A 26,280-nucleotide genomic window follows, 5' to 3' on the forward strand; every position below is an offset into this window, starting at 1 on the left:
GCAAAGGAATTGTTGGTTTTGTTTACCAGCTTTATCATTCCCCACCAAAATCACTCCAGTTTGCATCTGTCTTTAGTGTATACAGACAGTGGATGGTGCCTTGTGTTTAAGGAAGTAGAAATTATATTGCACCAGGTGAGCAGGAAATGATAAGGGAAATGGAGAGTTTGCCACAGGAGGGGAGAAAGGTTTGGCTGGTTTAGCCTGCAAAGGCAAGACCTCATAGAATGAAAAAGATTATCAAGGCTAAAGAGATTCAGCATAAATGGCCATGAGTAGAGTTGAGACAGAAATTGTGATGTTCACCACTGAGGAAATCAGACTTTAGGACAGACAGACAAAAAAAAGGTGTACTGGAGTTTGAAGTGTAAATAAGGTGTGTCTACTGATTGCATTGTAATGTTGTACCATGGTATTTCCCAGAAGATGATTGTGACTTGTGTCTCCTGAAGTGATCCGGAGTGTCAGTCCTCCCTTTTTTGACTGAGCTGTGCCTCCAGCTATTGCTGAGCAGTGTGGACAAAAGGGGTGGGAAAACAAAGAGCTTTTCTCCAGGTACTCCTGTAATCTGATCTCTGCGGTGACTCAGCCTCTCCCAACAACAGCTGTCTCGGGGCATGCAGTGGTTTGTGAGCAGTAGCGAAGATTTTGCTGCCACTTCCTGATTTCTGCCTTGAGAGCCATCGAAGCTGGGACATGATCAGAGCATTTAAATGGATTTCTCAGCCCCAGGACCGGCAGACTTTGGGATAAAGTACAGAGGAATAGAGGCATCAGGAAAGAGCCAACAAACCACTTGTGCAGAGCTGCTGCTGTCAAACGGATGAAGACAGAAACTTGTGAGAGAAAACTGCACGGAAAGTTCCTATTAAGGAAAGGAGTGAGGTTTTGTTTGCGTTCCATGGCTCACTTATTCCACAAACCCTGAAAGCGCTGTAAAAACTGAAAAGTGTGAAAGGGAACCTCAGGTGTACCCATGGAAAAGACAGGTATGTTCTTTTTTTAAAATAATGCCTCTCTACAGCAGGAAATCACAGCCAGGGAAAGCAGGATTGCTCTAGAGCTCAGTAACTGTGCATGTACATCAAGGTACATTGCGTTGTACCATTTTTGTATTTCTAAGGAATACAACTGTGACAACACATTAATGCCAGATTTTAAACATTGGCTCAGCTTTTTGTGATTGTAAGAGCTCTGCTCTTGAACTCTTGTATCGTGGCTATGATACATGGTTGGATGGAGGCAATGGTGGCAAATTCTCAGTGCATCTGCCACTATGAATGAAGCTAAGCAAGAGTAAACATTACTAAATTCTAATTCACACTTATTCTGTCTGCTGATCCCCTGAAAGATGACCAGAACTGCCAGGATAGACATGAAGAGGACAACCCAAAGAGTTCCCCATTTGACTTTGTTATAAAACAATTCCAAGGAAAGAAGTGTGCTCCTGAAAAAAGGAAAGAGCCGCCTTCAGCCATCAAACAGTTCTTCAAAGGCTTTGACTTTGGGAAATCTGAAGGCAAGGACAGAAGGGAAATTGAAGAAACAGAAATAAGCAATGATGTAGCTGATGATCAGAGTGAAAAGCAAGATCCCTCTGTAGAAGGTAATGCTGGTACAATAATGAAACATTTGTGTATGTGTATATATTTTAATTTCATAGAAAATCAGCTGTTTTCTTGCTAGCCAAAATCCTGTATTTGCTGTATTTTTATCCTCTAGCTAGGATTTACTTCTGATTGGAACATTATCAAGGACGTACCCTCTGATTTGATAGGTGCTAAGCAAGGAGTTAGATCCACATTGATGAGGAAGGGTAAAGCTTTTGGGTGACTTCTCTCTTGGTCTGCAATGTGAGAGTCAGTGCTGAGGTCAGCTCTGAGCAGTAGCTTGGCCTGTTGTATTTAAGATGGGTCTCTGTCCTGCTAAAGCAGTCTGAAGACAACAGGAGCAGATGTTTCCTATCACTTAGCACGGGGCAGGGAAAGGGAATGGGAATCCCTCATTGATGTTATTTTGCACACACAAGGATTCTCTTTACATCCACTCCAGAGAAAATGGAACTATTTTTCAAAAGGAGGTGGAAGGTGAAGCTTAGAACCCCATCATTTGTCCTAATGGGTGTGGGTCAGTTTGGGGAATGATAAGAGGGCAGCTACTGAGAGTGGATTGCTATTTTCTGTTTTTTTTTTTTTTTTTGCTTTGCAAAGCTCAGAAAAGCAGGAACTACCTTACACAGATGTTGTATGAAAATGTGGGAGGACTTTTGTATTAATTTGATCTATAGTGATCCTATCAGTCAGGTTGTTGGTCCACATAGATGAAAAATAGAGCCTGCTTCATTGTCAGATTTAATTCATTCCCTAAAGTCTTCACCTGGCAGCCTCAGGCAGGTTTTACACCTTGTGTTTATTAGCAGAGGTAACCAGGGCCCTATTTCTTTGTTGCTCAGATGGACTTTCACATCTCACTTCTGAAGCAGAGTCACCATCTGGTGAGCAGAGATTTAACCAGTTCATGGAGAAACTGGGAAAGAAACCCAGCAGCAAGAATCTGGATCTAAATAATTGTGCACTGAGTGCAGAAGATATAACAGAGTTGGGTAAATGCACATTTTGTTCAACTAATCACTTCATGTATTTCTTTAATTTTTATTTGCCTGTTCTATTATTGCCTCTCCTCTTTTCCCTTCCCTTTCTTTTATACAGGCCATTTTAACATTTCATCTAATGGTCTCAGGTCCCTGAGAAATATTAATTAATAAATTATGTCAATTATGTAATATATATAAATATAGAAATCACCCAGGTCTGTGAAGCAGATTATTGTCCTTACACTCGAGCTACAGATAAGAAAAGTGAGGTACAAATTGTCATTGGCTTTATAATTATGTATTGGTAGTAGAAAACATCTCAACACTAAGACATAGTGTGTGCAGAAGCATGAAAACAGAAAAGCTTTTTCTTTTCTTTCCTTACAGCTTCTTTACTGCCGTTTCTCCCAGAGCTGGAAGAGCTCAGCCTGTCCTGGAATGGTTGTGTTGGAGGCACTTTGAAAGCTCTCACTGTCCCTCTTCACCACGTGAGCCTGTTAAAAGTCCTCCGACTCAACAACTGCCGGCTGACAGCTGAGGATGTCATCTCCTTAGGTACAGGATTGCATTTCCATTTACTTCCAGACAGCTTGGGGCTGATGTAATCCATCTCATCTCTTCCTACATCCTACTCCTGCTGCTGCCACACTGGGCAAAGTAAACTCCTGCTGTGAAACAGTAGAAACTTGGGCTTATGGGTGACCTTACACCTTTAGGTAGCTCTGCAGAGTTCATTCCTCAGGGTGTGAAGCTTTCATACTCAGAAGGGAAGAGAATCCAGTCCTATTTGCAGGAAAGAATATTTTTATTTTGGATTGCTTTTTTTTTGCCTAGAAGCAGAGTCAATCACAATAGGGTCAGTTTAGGTCTTGGAGCTGCAGGACAGGTGAGTGCTCATCATGAAAACCCCAATGGTCTTTTGGGACAAGACTTAAAACCAGAAGTGCTGCCTCAGAGCTTTATGATTTGGTGTTTTTTCAACTCTGGGAGACATTTATTTCTCTGCTTACTTCTGTGATTGGAGTGCCTGCACTCTGCTTTCTGCAAAGTGAAAGATGGAAAGATTTTTCAGGTGGTGTTGCACACTCAGGTTCTGGCATGGAGTCACCTCTGGGCCTGGAGTTTACTCTGGAGTGGATCTGTGGTTTGTATTTAAAAGAAGGGCAGACACAATCAATTATAAATTATAAAAGTTATTGCTTATTTTGAAAGTTCTAAAATGGACCTGAGTTATAAAGCTGGGCTTTGTTTATGTCATTCATATCCAAGCCTTTTCCAGGAAAGGTTCAGAAATAAAATGACATATATGGTGGTGGATCAAAAATGAGTCTTGCAATCTCTTGGGGAGGAAATAAGCATCTCTACAAAAGCTAGTGAAAATAACTGCTCTGTTTCTGATGAGTGTGAAATCTGTATTTAATTTTCTATTATTTTTTCAAATTAATTTCATTATTTTCCAAACCCTTCTCATAGATTTGGTTTTTGTTCGTTGGTGTTCTTTTTCTCCTTCTGAATTTTATTGGTTATTTTTGCAATTGATTCTTTCTGCCAGGTTCTTCAATGCTGTTTCCTTCCCAGTTCAGTTTAGCTTCTGCTGGGACAGACAGAAAATTGATCACAGAACTTGAATTTCCAGACAAAATGTGATGCCTTTGACACGTGGGATAGCAACAGTCAGTTTGCATTGATTTTGCCTGTGATTTTGAAAACAACTTGTGTATTTAGGCCAGTCCTGGCTGTGTGACCTTGTCCACATCTCTCTGCAGAAATGTGGCCTCTTGTGGACTCAGCACATCCTGCTTAGAAATCAATGTCTGAAATATAACCATAATATCAACCTATTCTATGTAGTTGCTCAGAGCTTGACTGTGAAAGGTGATAGGAAACAATTCCTGGAGTTATATTCCTTTATTTATCCTCTGGGAGGAGAATGTGCTTGGAAATCTATAGTCCTCATGTCAAACAGAAACAGGCTATGCTGCACTTCTCAACTCTAGAGCATTGCTCAGTATTCAACACTGAGGCAATAATTTAAAATAAATGCAAAAATAAGAATTAAAATGTGGCCTCTCCTCTCAAATCAAGATATTCACTTATGGAAGTAATTATTTTTCTATTATAAATCTTTTGTGAAAAAATAATTTTGAAAACCACACAGACATGAAAGGATGTTACTATTAAAATACAATTCTCAATTATTAGACTTTAGATTAAAAAAATGTGTATGACACTTTGAAATTGCATTTGCATATGGTCTGATTAATTGATCTTTCTTGGGAATGAGTTTATGCAAATATGCTCTGCCTCTCTCCTCTACAAAGGAAGTTAGGAAGCTGGATTTTACAGTGGGATGTCAGTATTTCAAATAAGCACTAACACAGTTCACATTGACAGGTGTGTCAAGCCTTGAAAATGCTGATTTTTCTGAATGTAGTAAAAGTCAGTTCTGTCTGCCTTGAAATCATGGGAAAGTTAGTTTGAGTCAAAACAGTGCTCATCTTGGTTTCTTATGAATTGATTCAGAAATTCCTGTCAGAAATGAAACTTTCATGTTTCAGAAATAATTGTGAGAGGAATTCTTTCATTCCCTCCAAAATGACCTGTGGATGCAGTACAGAGGATGTTGGAAATTTGCCAAATAAAACAGAGCAGAACTCTACAGGACAGTAAATTCAGACTTGTCACTTGTATTGATTTCCCTCTAGACTGGACTTTCTGGTCCCAGCACCGGCCTAACAGCCTGATGAGGGTTTGGGAACTTGAATAAATTTCAGTTTTGTGTGCACTGTGACAATGACTTGTGATCTATGTTGCTCCTTAGACAATGTGAGATTTTACACAACATTGCTGCATAAGCAATAATTCATTTATTTAACAATTTTCCTGGCAAGACATTCATCATAAAGTAATTTGAGTATTAAGTAGCTAACCTTCCTCTTTAATATATTCCAAACCTGTATTTTGTTTGCACTGAAATTTATACTTGGAATGACTCATTCTAGACTTCTCTTGCAGGAGAGGCATTTGAAATTGTTTCTCAGCTTGAAGAACTGGATTTATCATGGAACAGTAACATTGGTGGTAAACTATCACTGCTGACAAAAAAGCTTCAGGAAGGATGCAAATTAAAATGTCTGAAAATGACAGACTGTAACCTGACAGCAAAGGATGGAGAATCCCTTGGTATGTGTGTCCATGGAGCTGGGCTGAGGCTGGCTTCACAAAAATGAACTTATTTGACTTAGATAATGGCTGTATTGAGCTCAATGTCAATGAAAAATTTAATTTATTTCAAGCTCTGCATTGTAACAGTATTTATGATGTGGAGATTTAGTGCACTTGCTTTCAAAGAAGAAAGCTGTTCTCTCTAATCATATGAGAGAGGGTTGAGAAGACCTAAACCACAGTCTGGCTGCCTCAGTAGTACAGGGTTTCTGGATGTTTTGAGAGAATTTCCAACACTAATTGCTCAAAATTAATCAGCTGAATATGTAATTAGCCATGGGATTGGAAAGAAGGTCTGAGGATTGGGAATTTAGGCTGAGTTGGCAACCACTGACCATCCTTCCCTTCTGTCCTCTCACCATAGCAGCTTAATCCTGTGTGGTCTTTTTATCTCATTGTATGTTTTAAAAGGTGTTTGCTCAGTAAAGAGAAGCCCCATGGCTCTCATCTCCACTGCAGGAGGAGCCCCATATGTAACAGACATTCCTATGTATTTTCATTAGAAAATTTTATTTCTGTTTGTATTTCTGCTTTTTATTCCTCTGTATTTTTCTAACAGTCCCTGTACTTTTTCCACTTTTATTTTTATAAATGTTTTTCGCAGATTTTTATGATTCCTACCCAGTCTTTATTTACTGCCTTGTTTAGGTAGAACAGGAACTTAGCAAGTCTAAACCACACTGACAGGCAAACCCTGACCACGTCTTCCTGTTTATCATGGTGCTGTATTTTTCTAGGGTTCATCTTGTATGTATTCTAGACAATTACCAATTCTGATTTTCTTTTCTTTTCTTTTTTTTTTTCCCCAGCTGAACTTCTAAATGTGATCCCAGACCTCGAAGTATTAGATGTCTCTATCAACAAAAACATTGGCTGCAGCATGAAGGTTATTGCTCAGGATCTGAAAAATGTTCCAGGCTTGAAAGAGTTAAACTTGCACATGTGTGGATTAAAGCAAGACAGCCTCCAGGGCTTAGGTTAGACTTTATGTTCAGAAAACTTTCATTCTGAATATATTGTACATCTGAAAACCATTTAAGAAAGGCAATGAGGTGGGATTTTGCTGATGGTTTGGCAGTATTAATGGGCAGTCATGATTTGCTGTTTGAGGATTGGTAAAAGACTCCAGGGCCTTTCAGCAGGAGCTGAATTTATCTCCCCTGAGCTCAAGTTTGTGAAAGTCATTGGGGAGAGTCAACCTCCACACCATTTATCTGAGACACATCTCAGAGCTGTGGCTCCCTGGATGTGCTTCCTCTTTCCCCAGACAGGACACAGACAAGGACACACACAGGCCAGCTAACTTCTAACAAGCTAATCCTGCTTTCCAAAGGAAATCCAAATTCACCATTACCACTTAAAGTGTGCAGTGAAGCTACATGAAATGGTCTTGCTATCTGTGTCTCTCCCTAGTGGATGTGGCAAAACACCTGGCATTAATGAGCACATCCAGCAGTAATTTCTGCAAAAGGCTGAGGATTGACTGGATGTGGGGGATGAGCTGGCCTCACCTTCACCTGCTCTGCCAGAGAAGAATGGAGCTGCATGGACAGGGAGGCTTTGCTGCATTACTGAGTGTCTGCTGTGATTATGCACTGCAGCTTAGCCCAGGAGCTTTGCCTGCAATACCTTGTGCAAAGTTTGACGTTGAAGTAAATAAATGGCAAAGCCCTGACCTGGGCTGTTGTGGCAGCCAGTGACCAGCCTGTTCCCTTTTGCATTTCAGACACTGCTTTACAGCACCTTGCAGAGCTAAGGAAATTAGACATCTCGTGTAACAGAGAGATTGGTGGTGGCTTTAAAGCCTCAACAGCTCATTTGGCCAGCTTGAAAAATCTGGAAGTCCTTGATCTTCACCAATGCTGTATCACAGAAGAGGACGTGACTGTTTTGTGTAAGGACATGTTGAGGAAATTTATTAAGAATCTTGGTTTTTTCTTCTGAAAATATCTCAAAGACATAAAAGATTCTGCCTGGCAGAAGAGCTGAACTCAGTACTTTTTTTCATCAGGCAGCTCTGAAAATGCAGTGTGGGAGAGGGCTTTCTTGATAAATATGGAATGGGTTTTTGCTGAACAAAAGGAAATCTCAGTGTCTGATCCCATGTGGAACTAAGGAGCTGAATCTGCCATGATTCAGACCCACAATGTGGGTCTGCCACCAAATGTGGGAACTGCCACCAAACACTGTTATTTTTTGATAATCAGTAATTTAAGAACATCCAGGGGCAGATCCCCCAGGGATATAAGTTGGATGGATCCATGGGGGGTTTGTGCATGGAAATAAAACAGCCTAAATCCCCCTTGGTGAGCTGCACACCAAGAAGAGGGTGATTTTAGGAGATCTTGCATTGCTGCTGCTGCTGCTGTGTGCTTTCTCCAGGTTGAATTGATGCAACTATAAACACTACTATGAAGAAAAAGTCATTTCCCAATCAATTTGTGAGACAGTTTATTTCTCTCTCTCTATTATCATAACTTTGTTTCTACTCTTAACAACAAAAAATCCCATGACTCAAAGCCTATATTGCCCACATCCTATTTTCCATGACAAAGAAGATAACTTGAAGATTTGATGATGATGATGAAGCTTTAAGAAATAATCAGTATTAGTAATATCAATCACAATTTATTTTTAATGTATTTTATAATAAAGAATAATAACATTAAGACAAAGAAGTTTCAGTTAGCAATGAAGATATTTGGAAATTCCCTACTTCACCCAGAAAATTTCCAGGAAACCATGTTCTGACAAACTTCCACATAGTATGGAATACTTAACTTCTGAAACAGTGTTACTGAAAATGACAAGGCTATTTATGGTCTAAAACATTACTCACCAAGAACTTGGGTGTAAAAACTTGGCTGGCTTTGACTTTTGGATTGATTTATAAAGAAAAGAAATTATGTCAGGCTACACAACAATTATGTCAAGCTATGCAACTACACATTTGTTATGGATCAGTGACATTCTAATAAATATTTCATGTTTTTGTAGCCCAGGTGATACCTTTACTCTCCAATCTTCAAGAGCTGAATTTATCCTCGAATAAAAATGTAGGACTCTCATCAGATCCTCTTCTGGGCAGGCTCAGGTTTTTACCAAAGCTGAGATCTGTGACCATCAGCAATTGTGGCTTAGGTGAAGAGTCCCTTTCATCACTAGGTAGGAATGTTTCTTTAAAGTGTGCCCATTCTCTGTGTATCCCTGTAGGACAAAGCATTCCCTCTCCTTTGGCTGAACTCCAAGGATCATGGTTACCTTATACCTCGGGTCCTGAGTGAAAAGCCTGTGATGAAACCACTGCTTTGTGGGACCAGGTTGCAAGGGAAGAGAATTGTATGACTTCCTCTACTGTACCTGAGGGGATGGAGTTCTTTTAGTGCTTTGTCTGATAGAGAGCTTTTATATACCCATTAATTTTGGGGGAAAAAAGAAAAACATTATTTTAATTAAGCTGAAATCATAGTCTGGATGTAACACTTCAGTCAGTGGGGTAAAGCTTTGACTGAGGGTATTTAACCTCAACTGCAGGTGAAAATTTCAGTAGAAACTTTCTGGGGCAGAGTTCAGCATGGGGCACTGGAGGAAATGACTGCAGGGGGAAAAGATATTGCACAGCTGTGAAGAAAAGTCCAATCTAACACAGGATATGTAAATTCAGCCTCTTTTACCTACTTATTGCAAATCTCTGGATTAGTGGCCTTTGATAGGTGTTCCATATGGCACATGAAATCTTAGTACAGAGGGATCTCTCAGTTACTGTGTATTGTGCACTTGTATTTCATACTATGTACTCGTGCCATTAAACCTGGAGTAAGACTTGACTGCCTCCAGCAGAAGCAGTAGCAAGCTAAGCTGGTCAGAGGTCCTTGCAGAAAGAGTATTATGTTTATATCACTACAGTTATGTAAGAGTGACACCATGGAAATCAGAGCTGTCAAAAGACACAAAGCATCTCACCTTAAATAGTGAGTTCACAGCAAAAAAAATCGTCTTTAAATTGATATAAAATGGTTTAAAAGCAAGCTGTTAAATTAAATTAATTCAATGCAACAAGGCCAAGGCAATAATGCAAATAGAAAGACAAAACCTCTCTCCATAGAGTCCTGATAGATTCTATAGGCAGAGCCTTCTTATTTTCTTTTGTCTGACTTTTTTGGAATAAAACAATTCATTTTAAGCACAATCTGGCTGTTAGGATCTTACTTACGGGTGAATTGCAGGTGAGGTGTCTGTTGAGGCCATGTTGTTTTCTATTAGTAAGCAGAAGTTGCTGGTCTTAATCTTTTCAGCTGAGGCTGCCCTTCACCTTCCTGAACTGCAGATATTAGATCTTTCTTGGAATAAGTGCGTTGGTGGCAACCTAAAGCTGCTTTTGGGAGCACTAAAGCTTGCAATGGAGATTCAAGTGTTAAGACTGAGCAGCTGTAACCTGGTGGCTGAAGATTTGGCACTTCTAAGTAAGTATAACATGGTATTTACTAGCACTAAAGGAACTAGGGCGTTTAGACCACAATTCAGAAGGGGCTTGTTCCATGGGCTGAGCACGTTTTTGCATAAATCAAATGAAAACATGGAAAATACAGGAGTATTTCTCCCACAAAGGGCTTTCATTTTTCTGTCTGTCCTGGACATGCCCAGTGGAAAAGCTGAAAAGGCTAAACGGCAAAGAATATTTAAGCACTTTTATCTATTAAAAAAAAAAGGCAGCATAATTTAGAAAATGTAGGGTTTGCATCTGTTTTTTATCTCAAATATTTAAAGCTGCATTTGAGGAGTTTTATTTTGTTCAGATGCTGTTTTATGGCTCAGTACTTTAGAGGAAATATCTGTGCTGACAGCCAGGAATACAGGCACTACCAGCTCCCAGTCATTAGGTAGGTTTCTGGAGTCAGACTACTGGGGGAGAATTAAACCAGAAATGTTTTCACCCACCTCTTAGCAGCTGTTAAGAAATACTGGAAAATGGGAACCTATAAAGGAATAAATTCTATGATCCTTTTAAACACTTGCTAATTTTATACTCATCTTTCTGAGTCTGTGGGCCTGACTCAGGTTTTGTGTCTGACATTGGCAATAGCTGTGTGACATCTGTAAGGCCCTGGAATATAAAATCTGGTGAGGTGAAGCCCAAATACTTTTGACTTCAAAAACCATCACCCTTGATGGGTGTCTCCTTTGCCAATCATATGTTAAGGACCCCTTTAGGGAATATTTGGCCCTCCCACAGTGAGAGGTGGCTGTTGTAGTCAGTCATGCAGCCTCACCTAGTTTTGCTTTCCTCTTTCTAAATCTCCCTGAAAAGCCTGTCTGCCTCTTACAATTGGCACTTGATGTGACCTCCTTCCAACTGACTCCAAGGTTTTCAGGCTGCCACACTCTTTTAACTCAGTACTTTGTTCCTTTTGAACTGCCCGTGCTTTAAATGTTGTAAACTCCTTCAGCTGTTATAAAACTGTCTTTCTGAGATCAGCAGCAAGTGATTTTATGCTGCTGAGGAGTTAAATCTTGCTGTTTGACTGCTGGAATGAGGTATTAAAATATCAGTTCCTCTTCTGAGAAGCTTTTAAAGCAGTTACCAGGATTTATTAATTGTGTTTGTGTCTCTCATCTCTCACAGCATCCCTGAGGCAAGATGGCCACTTGGCCAGATTGCAGAAGCTGGATTTGAGTTATAACAACACCATCTCTGATGAAGGCTGGGCTGTTTTCTGCCAAGGTTTAGGAGCATTCAAGGATCTCTCAGAGTTGGATGTGAGCCTCAGTCCATCGTCCTGCAGGGACTGTGGGCAGTGGTTTGGGGAGCTGTTGGCAGCACTGACACAGCTGCCAGCCTTGGCAGAGCTGGCCATGCAAAGATGGGCCCTTTCAGAGTGCCAGAGGAAGCAAATGGAAGGCTTTAATCAAGACAACAAAAGAAACATTCGTTTTGACTGTTGATGAAGGTTGGAGGTGTGTGGAAGGCCTTTTGGGAGCAGCACATGAACCATTATGTGTCTCAGAAGACTGCAGTTTTTAATAATCTCTTGAAATAGTTTCACAGTTATAGAAAACTGTTATTTGACCTTCTGCAACATAGATCATTCCATTTCATAATGTCCTTTCAGACTCTCTGGGCCATGCTTACACTACTCAATCTTCATGTTGTGAATATTGCCAAGGCCACAGAGCAGTGCTGGGTCAGAGGGACCTGCTGCAGGTTTGGCCATGGAGGGAAGAGCTGGGGTGTGTGTTGATGCAGGTGGGTGGGCAGTGTCAATGTGGCCTCAGAAAATACCTCTAATGTGAAAATACTTGAAACATCCATGTTTTATTTGTTAGTTTCTTCTCCCCTCAAACTTTTGCCTCTTTGTGAATTAACTAAATTGTAAGTGGAAGATTTGCTATCCATCCCAACAACTCAACATTATAGATTAGCCCAGGAAGGAGAATACAGGAGGAGCTGGTTTGCCTCTGCTCTGGCCCTTGATGCCATTTCACAGTGTAGATGAGTCCTGTGTAGAGAATCAGCATAAAATCAAGGTAAGAAACCCTTATTTGGTGTCTGTGCAAGTCTCAGGGGCAAGGAAAAACCTATGGTACATTAAATCAGACATATGTCCTGCTACTTTAACAAGAATTTTGGATACAGGGCAATCAATAAGTGCCAAATTCTGGCACAATCACTTGTGTCATGGAGCATGTTAACCCACACGTGAGCTCCAGGACTGCAGTGGGATTATTCATCGGTAAGGTATTTTAGGAAGTAAAGATATTAGATCTGCCCACTGAGTGAGGAGTCTTAGAGAAATCCTGAGGCAGCTTGAGGGATAAAGTACTGCTCAATTAGCTCTGAGCATCTCTACATGCTGCAGCAATCTCCTGGAGGAGAGGCACAACAGGATCATTCAGTGGCACCTTCCTAACTTGCTAAGGGCCCTCTCAGCAAGTTCCTCCCTGCAGATGCTGATCAATATTCAGCTTTCAGTCCATGCAACCCTTCCAATATCAGCTTTTCCCTGTTCAGGGCTATAACCAGCAGCTGAATGCTGATACCCATTGATCATTTAATCCATAATTTCATGTCAGAGTCACCTTGGACTTCCTGGTTCCACTTTCAGTTCCACTTGAAAAGTGAACTTGGCTCCCCCAGCTTTGAGAAATGTGAGTTGAACTGGAGTCTCTTGGTCAGGGGCAGCAGGGAATTGCTGCGTGGGATCCTAAACCTCTGAAATAAAGCAAAGAGCCCCTGCTTCATTTAGGGCTAAGAAGAGAGATTTTCAAGCAGTGAGTTAAACAAGGACAGTTGTTCTAATGAGGAAAACCCATCATGTCTGTTTAATAGCATCTCACCAACCTGTTCTAATCCACCTTTGACCCAACTGGGAAATTGATCTTTTATCTGTTCTGTGAGAATTTCTCTGAATTAATCCTTTCCCTCTTGAACCTCTCTCTCCAGTTTACCTTTAATGTCCATTTTCCGTTGAAATCTTCCTAACTGAACTCAAGTTCAGTGTTGGGGTTTCTTGTTCTTTCATAGTTGGATTCCTCATCCTCAGCTCCAGAGCCCAGGACAGACCCACTGCTGGCAAATTCTCCCCTGCCCCCGATCCCCCTGCTCAGTCTTTGCCCTCTTATTTTTCTGTCATGCCAGTTGTGCCACTAAAAAGCTTTTGTTCCTTTTATCATCACTACTAAAAATCTTGTTAATCTGCCAATCTGCCCAGAAATCTCTCTTCCAGTGATTCCCTCCTTGGCAGTTTCTGATTCATCCTTCTCTCTGTTCCTCTTTGCCTTCACTTAGAGTGAAAAAATTTCATTAGACATTTCCAAACAATCGAAACAGCCTCGGTTACCCAGTGAAATGGAAAATCAGAACAGAGCCGTCCCACTTTGCTGCAGTCCCAGGTCTCTCCTGCCAGTGAGCATATTAATGAGATTTCAGTATCAATCAAGAGCCAAACAGAAATGAGTCCCATGCCCTGGATGCAGATTCAGAGAGCACTACCTGCAGATGGAACTCTGGTTCTGATCAACTCCCTCAGGATGCACCACCTTCCCTGAGGCAAGGGGAGGGAGAGCAGCACTGTGGTTCTGACCTGTCAGCTGAATTGAACAAAGGGTTCTGCTCCCACCCACTCTTCATTTTGAACCTGCACAGTCTAGCTCGATGCTCTGTGTGCACTGCAGATGAAACTCAGGGGCTTAAAGTGTAGCTGAGCAGTACAGAATAAAAACTAGACAAGGACATCTTGTGTCTAGGACAAACAGCTGTCTGCCTGTCAAGTGCTGTAGAAAGACATGATTGCACAGAAATTTGGCATGCAAGAATTGTAGCAATATTATGTTTGTCATGGTTCTTTTTAATAACGGAGTTATGATGTGTCAGGACCAGAATCATGGCAGAAATTGCATCCTGCAGACCCACTGCTTTCAAATAAGCCTCCCATACACAGACACATCCCAAATGTCCCCAAGCCATGCCAGACATGAGCAGTACCACTAAGGCAGTGACAGCTTGCAATCATTCAAAGTGCTGTAACTGCAGATTGTCAAAACATCAGTGAACGGTTTTGCCAAAGTGTGGAGATACTTTCAAACAGCTTTATACAGCTCTGTAAGACAGGATGGTAATCCAGGTCCTGGTGGGGCCTGTCTGGAATCCTGCTCCATATTTCCAAACATATTTCCAAGGTACTGATCCTTTCTGGAGATAAAGTGCATAAGTAAGGTTTATAAACTGTGATGTTGTTGGGATCATTACTAAACACAGAGACAACAGGAGTTTTAAATGCTGAGCTTTGATATTATTCCTGTTCTGAGAGTTCTGGCCTGATGCTGCAGCTGGTACCTAAAGAGATTAAGAATGCCTTCAGTCCTGCATTTGGGAGCAGCTGAAGTCCATGGAATTTCCATGCAGCAGCTGAACAAGATCTTGCCCCTTCTATTGTTCCTGCCTGCAATTTGCTTATGTCTTCTGGCAGAAATTTAATTCCTTTATCTTGTCCCAGCTATAATCTTTCCTGGAGTATAAATGACTCCAGGAGAAAGATCTCCTTTGGAAAGATACTAAATTTATTTTCAGAAAGGTTAAGGCATTTAAAATTTTCAGTTCCTTCACCTCCACAGGTATCTAGACACAGTCATTAAAATGATATATTATGTCAATTAAATAGTAATCTTTGGAATTTTGTTTTTAGGGAAGAAATCTCCTAAGAAAATTCTGTGGAGCTGCATTACTGTTGATAGATGAACACAGAATATTCTGCTCATTAATGTCACATTATACCTCACAGTATGGTGGAAATTTTGGCAAAGACATCTGTGTTGTTTCCTGTGCTGGAAAGATTTCTTATGGGTTTAATTTTATTTCTTAGCAGAAACATTAGTCTGCTTCTTCATTTCCTTTGTATGCACAGTGCAGCAGAGAGCAATTTAAATTAATGAAATCTGAAAGTGAGTCTTTTGCATAAATTGCTACTTCTGTAAATGTAACCTTCAAGAAGAAAACTGCACTAAAAAAAATCCTTGGGAGAAAAGCATTGCATTAAATAAAAAGGAAAGTGTATTCTGAGGCCCAAAATAAGGATATTTATGAATACTCTTACACTTACCATAGCCCAGGGGTGCATAATTGTTCATTATCAAATGAACAACTAATGTTCATGGAGTTAAAGACATGAACAATATCACATCCATTTTTAAATTGCTCACTCTGTGACATATTGATTCTGTGCAAATGCAGCTCTTATTTTCCCAGTGTACACAGAAAAGAAAGATGCAAAAAACTGCAGCAGTCCCTCCAGTCAGGATTCCATCTTTATGATTCAACACAAAGGTCAGTGTTTCCACATTCTTGCTTTTTTCTGCCTGAATTCTGAGATTCCAGCAATAATGAGGAAGCCAGGCTTGGGGTGTACCAGTGCAATGTCCCTTCTCAGTGTGGTGGGGAAAAGCGACACTTGGTTGTAATGGAGAACTTGGATTGTGCAAAAGGGAGGTATCAATGAAATATAAAGTAAAACAAAGGAACGAATACATTTTTCATAGTGCACATTCCTTTAGGAATAGCATCAAAGCGTTGTTCAGTGAGATCTAGCATCCTGACACTGATTAACCTGGTGGAGGATGCAGGTACAACGTGTAAGGTGATGCAATGTGTAACGTGGTGTTCCCCACACAAACACTGGAAAGGGAGGCCCAGCAGCAGAGCTGGTGTTGGATCTTCTCCAGGCTGTCCAGACAGTCTGAGCGCCCTGTGTCGGGGAGATTCTTCAAACCTGGGGAAGTTTGTGCAGGAGATTACGAGACAGACCCAGCGCAGCAGCTCCTGGCGTTGCTGCAGCGCAGGAAAATGCAGCCCATCCCCTCCTGCCCAGGAGGGCAGCGCTGAAACCACCAGAGGGATTTATTTGCTGGAAAGGGCCAGCGCAGGAATCTTTGAAGGAGCAGCTGATCCGTGTAACCATGGACAGCTTTGCAAAGGCTCCTCGGAGACCAACTCCGTGCCCAGGGTCTGGGCAGCACCGGGGGCTCAGCCCCGCACAGGGGAGGGACCCTGGGGGCTCCTGGCAACGCCTGCCCGCTGCCTCCTGCTGCCGGCCCGGGACACTCGCCCTGGGAATCGGCCGGGGACACCCGCCCTGGGAATCGGCTGGGGACACCCGCCCTGGGAACGGGCTGGGGACACCCTCGCTGAGAACGGGCTGGGTACACCCGCCCTGGGAACGGGCTGGGGACACCCTCCCTGGGAATCGGCTGGGGACACCCGCCCTGGGAACGGGCTGGGGACACCCGCCCTGGGAATCGGCTGGGGACACCCTCGCTGGGAATCGGCTGGGGACACCCTCGCTGGGAACGGGCTCGGGACACCCGCCCTGAGAACGGGCTCCGTTACCGAGCCCAGCTCGGAGCAGCCCCGGTTACCGAACTCACCGCGGGTTGAGCTGGGGACAAGGGAGAGGTGGGCATAGCTCAGGTAAGGCCTGCAGGGCTCAGCTGCCCCAGGGATCGCTTCTCTATCATCTCAGATACTTTTATCTCTGAGTTTATTACAGAATAGGCTGAGCTGGAAGGAGAATAATCAAGTTAAACTCTGAAGTGAATGGCCCGCCTTGGTGCTCCAGCACGGTGCTCTAACCAACTGCAGCACATCGAAAACACACCCAGCGTTTTCCTCATGCTTTTCCTGTATCTGTTACTCCAAACCACAAGCTGTAACCCTTTCCAGACCGAGCCCACTTGTATTGCTATGCAGATCTCTTCTGGTTGCTAGGCTGCCAAAACGATACAATAACACTTAGTTTTGTTTTCCAGCAGGTCATGGCGGTTGCTCCAGATCTTCACCTGCATTATATGGAGGCCTGTCAAAATTTGAGCCAGGCTGAAAACCCCTTCATTGCTCGTGTGCTTCAAGAAGCTGATAAAAACGATGAAATGTAAGAAAATAACAAACGGGGTGTTTCAGATGCTTCTGAAAGCCTTAAACGGGGTAGCAGGATGAGGAATTGAAATATGACAAAGTTCATGCAGTTTCAGGCTTAAACACAAATCAAATTTAACATTTACTGCTGAAGTTCTGGTTTGACTCATCTTGACATCATCTTGGCAGAAGTTTGTAGCTATATATCCTTTCTGGGCAGCTTTACAAGCAGTGAAATCAAAAAAAGTGAAAAATGTACAAGAAGGTGCCTTTCTGTCCCCTAAAGAAGCCAAACCCTGTGTTTAGTCATCCTAACTCCCTTCTTTGTGTCTCACTCCTGTTTTAAAAGCCTCAGCTGCATTCAGTTACCTTCCAGCTGGTCATGCTTCCCTGAGTTGTCTCTGAATCCTGCCAAGTTATTAACCACCTAAATTCTCTCTCTTCAAGGGTCTGGGTACTGCTTCTTCTCATGGATGGTGCTGGGATCAAAGTTAATTGTCCTTTTTGGGGAAAAAACTGAGAAAATTAAATGGTTTGTGTCACGTTTTGATCCCGAGGGCAGGATAAAGTAAATAAAGGAAAGACGGCAAGTAAAAAGATGATGAAGAGGTAACCTCTGAGATAATCTTTATTTCCTTCCCCTCATCTTGGTTATTCCTGCTTTCAGTGCTGAGCAGTGCCTTCAGCAAGGCACTGCTGAGGTGGTGTTACCACAGCAGAGGCAGCAGATAACCCTGTGCAAGAGCTCCAGGGAGGGCAGGCATGGGCACACCTCTGATCTGGAGAGGGAATTCATTTCTCTCTATAATTTTACTTCTCCTCATATTCTTCCATTTTTATGTTATTGCAGAAGTACAAAAGGAATCACATTAAAATTAGCTGGAAATAATCATCTGGTGCCTGTGCCAAGAGTTACAGATAATGATCTTGCAGTTCTTGTCTCTGTCCTAGGCCAAGCTCCCTTTGTCACAGGTAAGGTTTTTCCCTGTGTGTTTGACATTGCTGTGCTAATACAAGAAAACAAGATCAGTCTTGATTTCAGCCTTAGTTCATCTTTGTTTCTTTTTGTTCAGAGATCAGTTCAATGTAGATATGCATCTGTGACATTCCTTATTCTTCATTTTTCAGGTTTGGATCTTGCCTATAATTTATTGACTGATGTTGGAGCAGAGATCATGGCAATATTCCTCCAGGTGCCAAGAGATGTTTATCTTTCAGCAACTTGTAATTTATTTGTCTATAGTAATATTTATATTTGGGACAACAATAAGATGGTTTGGCAAAATTCTAATAACTTTGACTGTCACCAGAACCTCAGATTGTATTCTCTGTGGAGATTTTTAATTTCTGGTAGAAGGCTCACAGTTCAGTTCAACAAAGGGGGTAATGGTTGTGCCAGTGCCCTTGTTTCAGCTATTTTATAATCTCTCTTAGCCTTTTTGTAGACCTAAACATAGGGAATTTTAATGCAGCCTTTTTGTCACAGTAAGCACTGGGATACAGGTGGAAAACAGTGAGTTGTCACCCTCTGCCTGTGTTCATAGAATTTGAGGTTAGGTTAGGTTCACAAAATGCCTGAATTTGTGCATCTGAGCTTGGCCACCTGCTTCATGCACAGGGTTCCTGGGTAGTTCCTCAGGCCCCATGACAGGTTTTATGCCTTGCCCTCATCACCTGACATAATCTGGGATTCTTTAACTACTTCTCCAACTCATGAACAGCCTGAAATGCTGCAAAGGGCAGAGTTTTGTATGTGTATCTCCTTTTTGGAAAATACAGCTGTGTTTTGGGAAAAAACCCTCTCATTGCTTCCTGCTTTGTTTGCTCCTAAGGAAAACTCCACTCTGCAGTATCTGAACCTGATGTTCAATGACATTGGCACAAGTGGGGCAGAGCTGATAGCAGGAGCACTCCATGTGAGTATTTGCCTGGGAGATTTAGGCAATGGCATCTCCTTTAATCTTTTTGCTTTTGATGACCAGTACTGGCTGTGCTGCCAACATCAGAGCTGGCTGAAAGGAGCCTCTGTCTTTGCTCCATTCAGCATGTTGCTGTGTCACAGGGATTGCCTGGTTTCCCAAGGCACACTACAGAAATCAGATTTCACACAAGAGAAAGTTGCCCTGTGCTGCCATTAACAATTCATTATCTAGAAAAAGACATAATTGTCTATAAAAAGCACAACTATTGCAGCTGGGTTTTTCTGTGTGAAAGATGCTGTGCTACAGGATATATAATGCCATCATTTTTTCCTTACTTTTCCTCCAAAAATTAAATTAAATTAGCCTGTACTTTGACATCAATATTTGTCTTGATTCAAGATGTCTGAGACATGTTTTCAAAACTTTGCCTTACAGCAGTACCACAAACCCAAGTTTGTTATTTTTAATGTGGTTTCCCAAGGAAATGAAGCTTGTGTGGAAGATTTGTTGTGTTTGTGAAAGGAGGGTCACATGAGCTCTTTCTTCCTCCTTCACAGTCTTTGAACCCTGAACTGATTTCAACTAAATTTGACAGGCTTCCAAAACACTAAGGCTGTGCAGTAGATGTACAATGCTGGGCTCATACAAGCCTTACCAGATTTAAATTAGTATTAAGGCAATTTGCATTTCAGATGCCAATTTAGGAAGAAATATTTGCCTGGATTATTTTCATGAGTGTGATGAAATTCATGAACTTGGGAGAAACAGAAGTTTTCAAATAGAATTGTTTTGCTTGCAGGCTCTCATATTTGTTGCTCCTGAGGGGAGTCTGAGCCAAGAGCTGAGCCAGTGTTATCACTTGGACACAATTCTTCTGGAAGTTTGTTTTGTCTCTGTGTGATAACCAGCAGAATTCACATTAAAAAACAGGACAGAGTGGTTTTGCAGGCCATCTTAAAGGAATATATATATATTTTTAATTTTGTCTAGAAGAATCAAAGTCTTGTGCACCTGAGAATGACTGGAAACAGAATAGGAAACCAAGGTGGGATGTTTTTTGCTTCAATGCTAGAAACTAACTCAACCTTAAAGAAGTTGGACCTTGGAGACTGTGATGTGGTGAGTAACCCAGTAAATTTATCAGCAATAAGACATAAATCTTTCAAGGGTATTACAAGGGTCCTGCAGTGCTTAATTAGGGGGAAATGCCATCTGTTGTCATTGATTTTGTGACAGCCAGAGGTAACAGAATATACAATATTGCAATGTGTGCTGGGAAAGGCACATTGCATAAAGCACCTGTGAAGTCAAAACTGGGGATATTTTAGAGCCACTGTGTCTCTCTAGGAATTCAAGTGCTTGGCTTGCACATTTTCTGAGGGTTTTTTTTCTGCTGCTCCTTTCTGTTGAGCTGAGTCCTGTAATTCATTTTGAAGAATGGACTTCTCATTCCCTTTAGAAGGAGAATCTCTTCCTTCTAAAGTGAGCAGTGCTGCAACCTCTCTGAAAGTCACTCATCCCATAGCTCTGCTGCTCCTCTCAGAGCTTGCCCATAAAGGACATAAGCACAGCAGAGCTGAATTGAGTAGAAAAGCACCCAATTTACTCTTGGACAATGTGGTTCCTCCTGGAGCTGGGCACTGACACTTCCTATACTGTGCACAGGGAGACTCAGGAGGTTGTGGATTGCTTTTAAAAGCATACATTTGTCTCCTGGAAATTCAGGATTTTCTTCTGAGCCAGAAGGGGGAATAGCCCTCAGAAAGTGTGAAGGTGTTACGAATACATGAAAAAGGGAAGTGTAGGCAGTGTAGGATTTATTCAAAAGCTTGGTAGGGAATTGATAGAGCTGGTTTAAAATGAGATGGCTTTGGGTACAGCCCAGCCTACTTGAAAAGTAGCATAAACATAAAATTGAGGGCAAAATAGAAGGATATTAAAAAAAAAAAAATCAAAATTTGCCCAATTCATACTAAATATGAATTTACCTGGTGGATAAATATTAGGGTAACACACATAAGCTGATTTTGCCTCATAAATCAGGGAAATCAAAATATAGGATCAATTGAATGGACAAGTATTTTTCAGATCCATTATTCTTGGTTTTCATTCTCTGAGTTGCTGAATCATTTGTACTGCTTAGTCTAATTTCAGTCTGCTATTCCATAGGCAGTTGGCATTGGTATTATCAGAAAATCTGTTATGTGTCTGTAAGCAGTTGCCTCCAGTAGTCCCATCTCTCTACCTCCAGAGTAGATGAAGGCAGAATAATAGTAATGGCAATTTGGTAGCTTGATCTATACACTGAACATGTTTCTCTAAAGAATTTATTTTCATTTCCAGGGCCTGCGGTGTCTGATAGCAACAGCCATAGCCCTGACTCAGAACAAATCACTCAAAGCCATAAACCTCAATCGTCCTTTGCTATCCACCCAACAGGTATGTGAGTGACTGTGGAGTCAGCTCAGACAGAGGGGCATAAGTCAAGTCAGTACTGATGTATTTGTGGACATTTTTTCTGAACTAAACAGGACAATTTTGAACAAACTTCCTTTGTCTTAGAGTGGCAGGACATATTTTTTCCCATAGAAGTCCTGTTTCTTTTGCATACAATCAACAGAACCTTTAAGGTTGGAAAAGATCTCCAAGATTGAGTAAAAACTGTGACCAGTTCATTCTTGTATTAAATAATTACCATCATTACAAAATAATTTTACATGTTAGCAAAGATTGACTCAGTCTTTTAAGAGGAATAGCAGGGAGGGAAACTGATTAGACATAATTAAATGTTGATGCTTCACTGATATTTGCAGGGATGTAGACAGTACTGTAAAACTGCAAATATCTCTAAAGTATTTTTATTTTTTTTAATTTTATTTTTTAACTTTATCATAACATGTAATTTTGTGGTTGTTTTTATACAATATACAGAATAGAATGATCAACACTACTGATGACCAGATCTTGCAGTTAGTTGCATAACTCCCCTTTACTGAGGCACAACTGTATCTTACCCTAAAGTCCAGATTAATAAAACTGGGTGTATGTTTCTAGGAAGAGACCACAGTTCATATAGCTCTGATGCTGAGGAGTAATTCTTCTCTTGTGGAACTACATTTGGGCAAGCATGAAATGAAAAACTTTGGTGTAGAGCGACTGTGTGATGCCCTGTATGAAAACTCCACCCTGAGATACCTTGACCTTAGCTGGTGAGAGTGATTAAATGTGGCACATTAGAAACTCATTTTCTTAGCAACTGGAAAAAAAAATTAAAACGTGCATCTCTCTTTTAGTAATAACATCATCTGTGATGGTGCTAAATTTTTGGGAGAGCTACTAAAAAAGAACCATACCCTGGAGATCCTGGATCTTGATGCAAACCGAATAGAGGATGCTGGAATCATTTACCTGAGTGAGACCTTGGCCACGCGGAACAGGACTCTGAAGGCGTAAGTACTGGCACAGCTCCCCCAGAGACTGCAGGTGAGAAACCGGCACTCTGCACTGCCTGAAATGCATCACAGCTCTGTGTCTTCATCTTGATCAAAATAGGAAAGTCAGGAAGTTCCAAATGTTTTAGACAATTTTTCTTTCTTGGGGAAAAAAAACCTGTGAGTGACTGGGTGGGATTTCTTTACCAAGCATTGTCTCTGCTGCCGTTTGAGCTACTCCAAGACCTGTGAGACAGCCTGGGGTGCTGGAGGTGAGCCCCAGGTGTGCTCAGAGCTCTCACAGCTTTCACAGTCACTCTGAGAGGGTGAGACCATTGATCTGCTCATTCTTTCTGCGTCTTTGAAGCACAGGTCCTTGTGGTGCGCAAACGAAAACAAGAGTTGCAGGCCTTCAGATTTTTGAGATAATCAGATTCCACGCTGGGATAAGGCACTATATTTGTTGGTTCTGATCTTCCAACACTTAAGAAAATCCTCTGTTTAAGTTCGCTTCCGGGTGAACCCAGAAGAGCTGTAATCTCTCCATCAGGGTGTCTTTCGCAGCCGCGTTAAACCCCTGCCGGCAGGACATAAAAGCTGATCAAAGGTGTTACCTGAAGCCATTAGTTTTAAGTAGCAGACTGAGGAGGTGGCGGCTGCGAGATGCCTCTGAAGGCCTCACAGGTTCACTAATATAAAAATAACTGCCACTCCACAAAGATCAAAGCTTAGCCTGGATAAATGCCAAGGCTTGGGCTTCAAAGCAGACTAGATAGAGATGAGACCTGGCCACCATGCAGCAAAGTCACTGACACTGAAGAACTCAGTAGTGAACAACCTGGCTGCAAGAGTCAGGAAAGTGCTTTGAGAAATAGAATAAGTCCAGAGGCCAGCTGCCTTTGGCAACCTGAAAAGGATATTAGAGTAGGACTGGCTTTTATACAAATAAATTATTATATTATAAATAAAATTTCTCTCTACATATTATATATAACAATAAGACTAATTCATGGTTAAATTCTTATTTTTAACCCAGATATGGGAATTCTGTTGTTTGGCACACATTTTCTCTGTTTTCTAGGTTGTCTGTTGTAAGCAACAATATAACTGGCAGAGGACTTGTAGCTCTTGCACAGGCAATGCATTCCAACATGACACTTTCCCATATTTACATCTGGGGGAACAAAATTGACAGAAGCACCTGTGCAGTAAGTGTTTGGCTCTGAACTCACCTGAGAAGGCTGGGGTTCGATTGTTCTAATTTGTCCTTCTATTGTTGGGAAAAGTCCAGCAATTAGTGAACAAGACACTTGATTTATCTGGGCTATTAAATGTGGTTACAATATGGTGGTGCTGGGACGAGCCTCCCCGGAGATCAGCACTCTGGAAGGACGAAGTGCCATGTGAGAGCCTTCACCGCGGTCCAAAGGGGGCACCGCTTGTTAAATCCCCGCTTTCCTTCCCTCCAGGCATTCGCGGAGCTGATGGCGGTGGAGCGCCTGCACCCGGACTGCACGGACGTGGCTCCCTACAAGGTGGACGGGGAGATTTTCCTGGCAGAGCTGTCCCACGGGCTGGCCAAGCACCGCTACTGGAGCCCGCGCTGCGCCGCCGTGGCCCCCGGTGCTGCCAACGCCAGCCTGGAAATCGTCCCTGTCTCGGAGTATTTGTGAGGATCCTGCATCCCGGGCACCCCCGGAACGCGCCCCGAGCCTGAGCTTTCCCTACCTGGTTTCTAGTAAAATAGGTTGTTATATCAGTATCACACTTGCTGCACGTTGTTTCTTTGCGGGTTGAGTCTTGGAGGAATCTACACCTGCTAGAAATGGCAACAGAGAGAAAGTATCCAAGAAATGACCTCAAAGTTTGTTACTAAGTCATGCTCAATCTATTAAACGTCTGTAACTATGAAAAGGTTTGTACCCAGGCAGAGCAGGCTGACAAAAGCAACACCCAGGACTGCTGCTGGGCAGCAGATCAGGTATCCTGCAGTCAGATTCCTGCTGAAGCTGAGAGCTTTGGGTAAATCCATTTGTTAGCACTGTTCTCCATGAACTCTTCCTGAGCAATTGCATCCTTTTGGTCTTCCAGTAGTGACTTTTTTTAAACCAAGGTAAGTCAACTTAAGCATTAAGCCACAGCCATGCTAGAATTTAGAGCTGGGGAATCCAGTTTGCTGGGATATACATGGAATTTTGATTAAATTGGAGCATGTACTTGTTTCTTATACAACAAATACAAACCACCACCAAATCTGATGCCATAATTTCTTCTCATCTCATGAAAACTGCCTAAACAGTTGTATCATTATAGCCCTGTGACAATTCCTACACATGAGTAAGACAACACATGCATGTAATGGTAAACATTGTGTAATGTCTTGGACAGACTTTGTGTAAGCTTGGGAATCACTCTGCTGGTTTCCTTTTTCCATTCACTCTGCTCATTCCTGTAGAAGTGACTTAATTTATGTTCCTAAACAGAAAAAGTCACAGGACAGCAGAGGTTTGCTCCAAGCCTTTCATGAATGCAGTTCTCTGCCCCTCTAAATGTGCCTGTTAAATATTGGCATAAAGTACCAGAATGATCTGTGAGTGTAGGTACAAGAGCAAAGCAAGAGGGGAAAAATGTAAGAAAGTAATTTCAGTAGAAATAGCTGGGAAGCAGCAGTGTAACTGCTGCTGTGTTTTCTCTGCATTATCACTGTGGTAGTGTAGGAACAGGAGACATTTGGACACCTCCTCCCCAGCTGAAATGACCAGGGCAATTGTGAGAGCTGGTGTAGGTGGAGGTTTGTTGTTGTTTGGGTTTTTTTTTCATTGCCCCCACCCCCAAACACAAACTACTCAGGTTCTTGCTCCAAGAGCCCCTGGTATCCTCAGGGATAAGCCCAGAGCAGGAATGTTTGTTCTGCACACCTGCACAGGGCCCTCCCAGCCTGCAGCACAAAGTCCATACATCACCCTGTGAACACCCAGCTCTAGAGAGGAGCTGGTATTTTAAGTCTTGTTCAGCAGGAAGGATGCAGCAACAAGAATTAAAGTTGGGGATACACCAAACATGGTGGTTTGAGAAGAATCTGCTATGAGATTTTTCCTAAATTCCTAAAATAATTCCAAATTCCTAAATTTTGAAATAATTAGATAAGCCTGTGTTGGTACCTTTCTGTGTGCTGCTGCTCTGGATCATTGCAGGTGACACTCTGATAGTGTCAGCACTGACACACTGGTGACAGGATTTCTTGCTAAAAACACCACTACAAGACTCAGGTATTTTTTTGTATGTATCTTTCTTTCCCTTGTCAGGTATATGAAGCTCACTCCAATTTCACTGCTCAAATTAAGTCTTAATTTACTTGTATAAATGACATCTGTTAATCTGAGGTGGTAACAGGTACCCAACTCAATCAACAGCAGTATTTTTGTTTTAATGATGTGATAAGATGGCAACAATATCACAGTCAAAATATATCAGGTAAAATGGCATCTGAAAGTGCTGGTGTATGTGTTTGAAGTATTTGCACTCTATCTGAACCCTTGTTTAACAGCAGCTTGTTCAGCCCATAAAGCCCTCTTCATTACTGACAATATCCATAAAAACAGCTCATGTGTTACAGTTTTCTTTGATACTCTTTTGTAAGAAAGGGCTGCAGAGTAATTCCTTCCAAATTCTGTATAAACAGCTTCCTGCATACTAAAACAATCA

The 26,280-nt window shown here is 41.8% G+C and overlaps 2 protein-coding genes across 2 annotated transcripts; both read left to right on the top strand.

Annotated features, from left to right (window-relative positions):
• Positions 1 to 830: 830 nt before the first annotated feature.
• On the top strand, positions 831 to 11,761 carry LRRC31 (leucine rich repeat containing 31). Its single transcript, XM_058812550.1, has 10 exons — positions 831 to 989; positions 1,352 to 1,606; positions 2,453 to 2,602; positions 2,981 to 3,148; positions 5,609 to 5,776; positions 6,628 to 6,795; positions 7,545 to 7,712; positions 8,816 to 8,983; positions 10,114 to 10,281; positions 11,442 to 11,761. Exons 1-10 carry the CDS (start codon positions 977 to 979, stop codon positions 11,759 to 11,761), a joined length of 1,746 nt encoding a protein of 581 aa, XP_058668533.1. The 5' UTR covers positions 831 to 976.
• A 5,349-nt stretch (positions 11,762 to 17,110) lies between these two features.
• Positions 17,111 to 26,011, top strand: LRRC34 (leucine rich repeat containing 34). The gene is made up of 11 exons (XM_058812427.1): positions 17,111 to 17,238; positions 18,073 to 18,194; positions 18,351 to 18,415; positions 19,055 to 19,138; positions 20,135 to 20,263; positions 21,488 to 21,583; positions 22,199 to 22,353; positions 22,438 to 22,593; positions 23,657 to 23,783; positions 24,045 to 24,244; positions 25,593 to 26,011. Exons 1-11 carry the CDS (start codon positions 17,123 to 17,125, stop codon positions 25,645 to 25,647), a joined length of 1,305 nt encoding a protein of 434 aa, XP_058668410.1. The 5' UTR covers positions 17,111 to 17,122; the 3' UTR covers positions 25,648 to 26,011.
• Positions 26,012 to 26,280: the final 269 nt, after the last annotated feature.

This window comes from Ammospiza caudacuta, chromosome 11, assembly GCF_027887145.1.
Source record: "Ammospiza caudacuta isolate bAmmCau1 chromosome 11, bAmmCau1.pri, whole genome shotgun sequence".
Lineage (NCBI taxonomy): Eukaryota > Metazoa > Chordata > Aves > Passeriformes > Passerellidae > Ammospiza > Ammospiza caudacuta.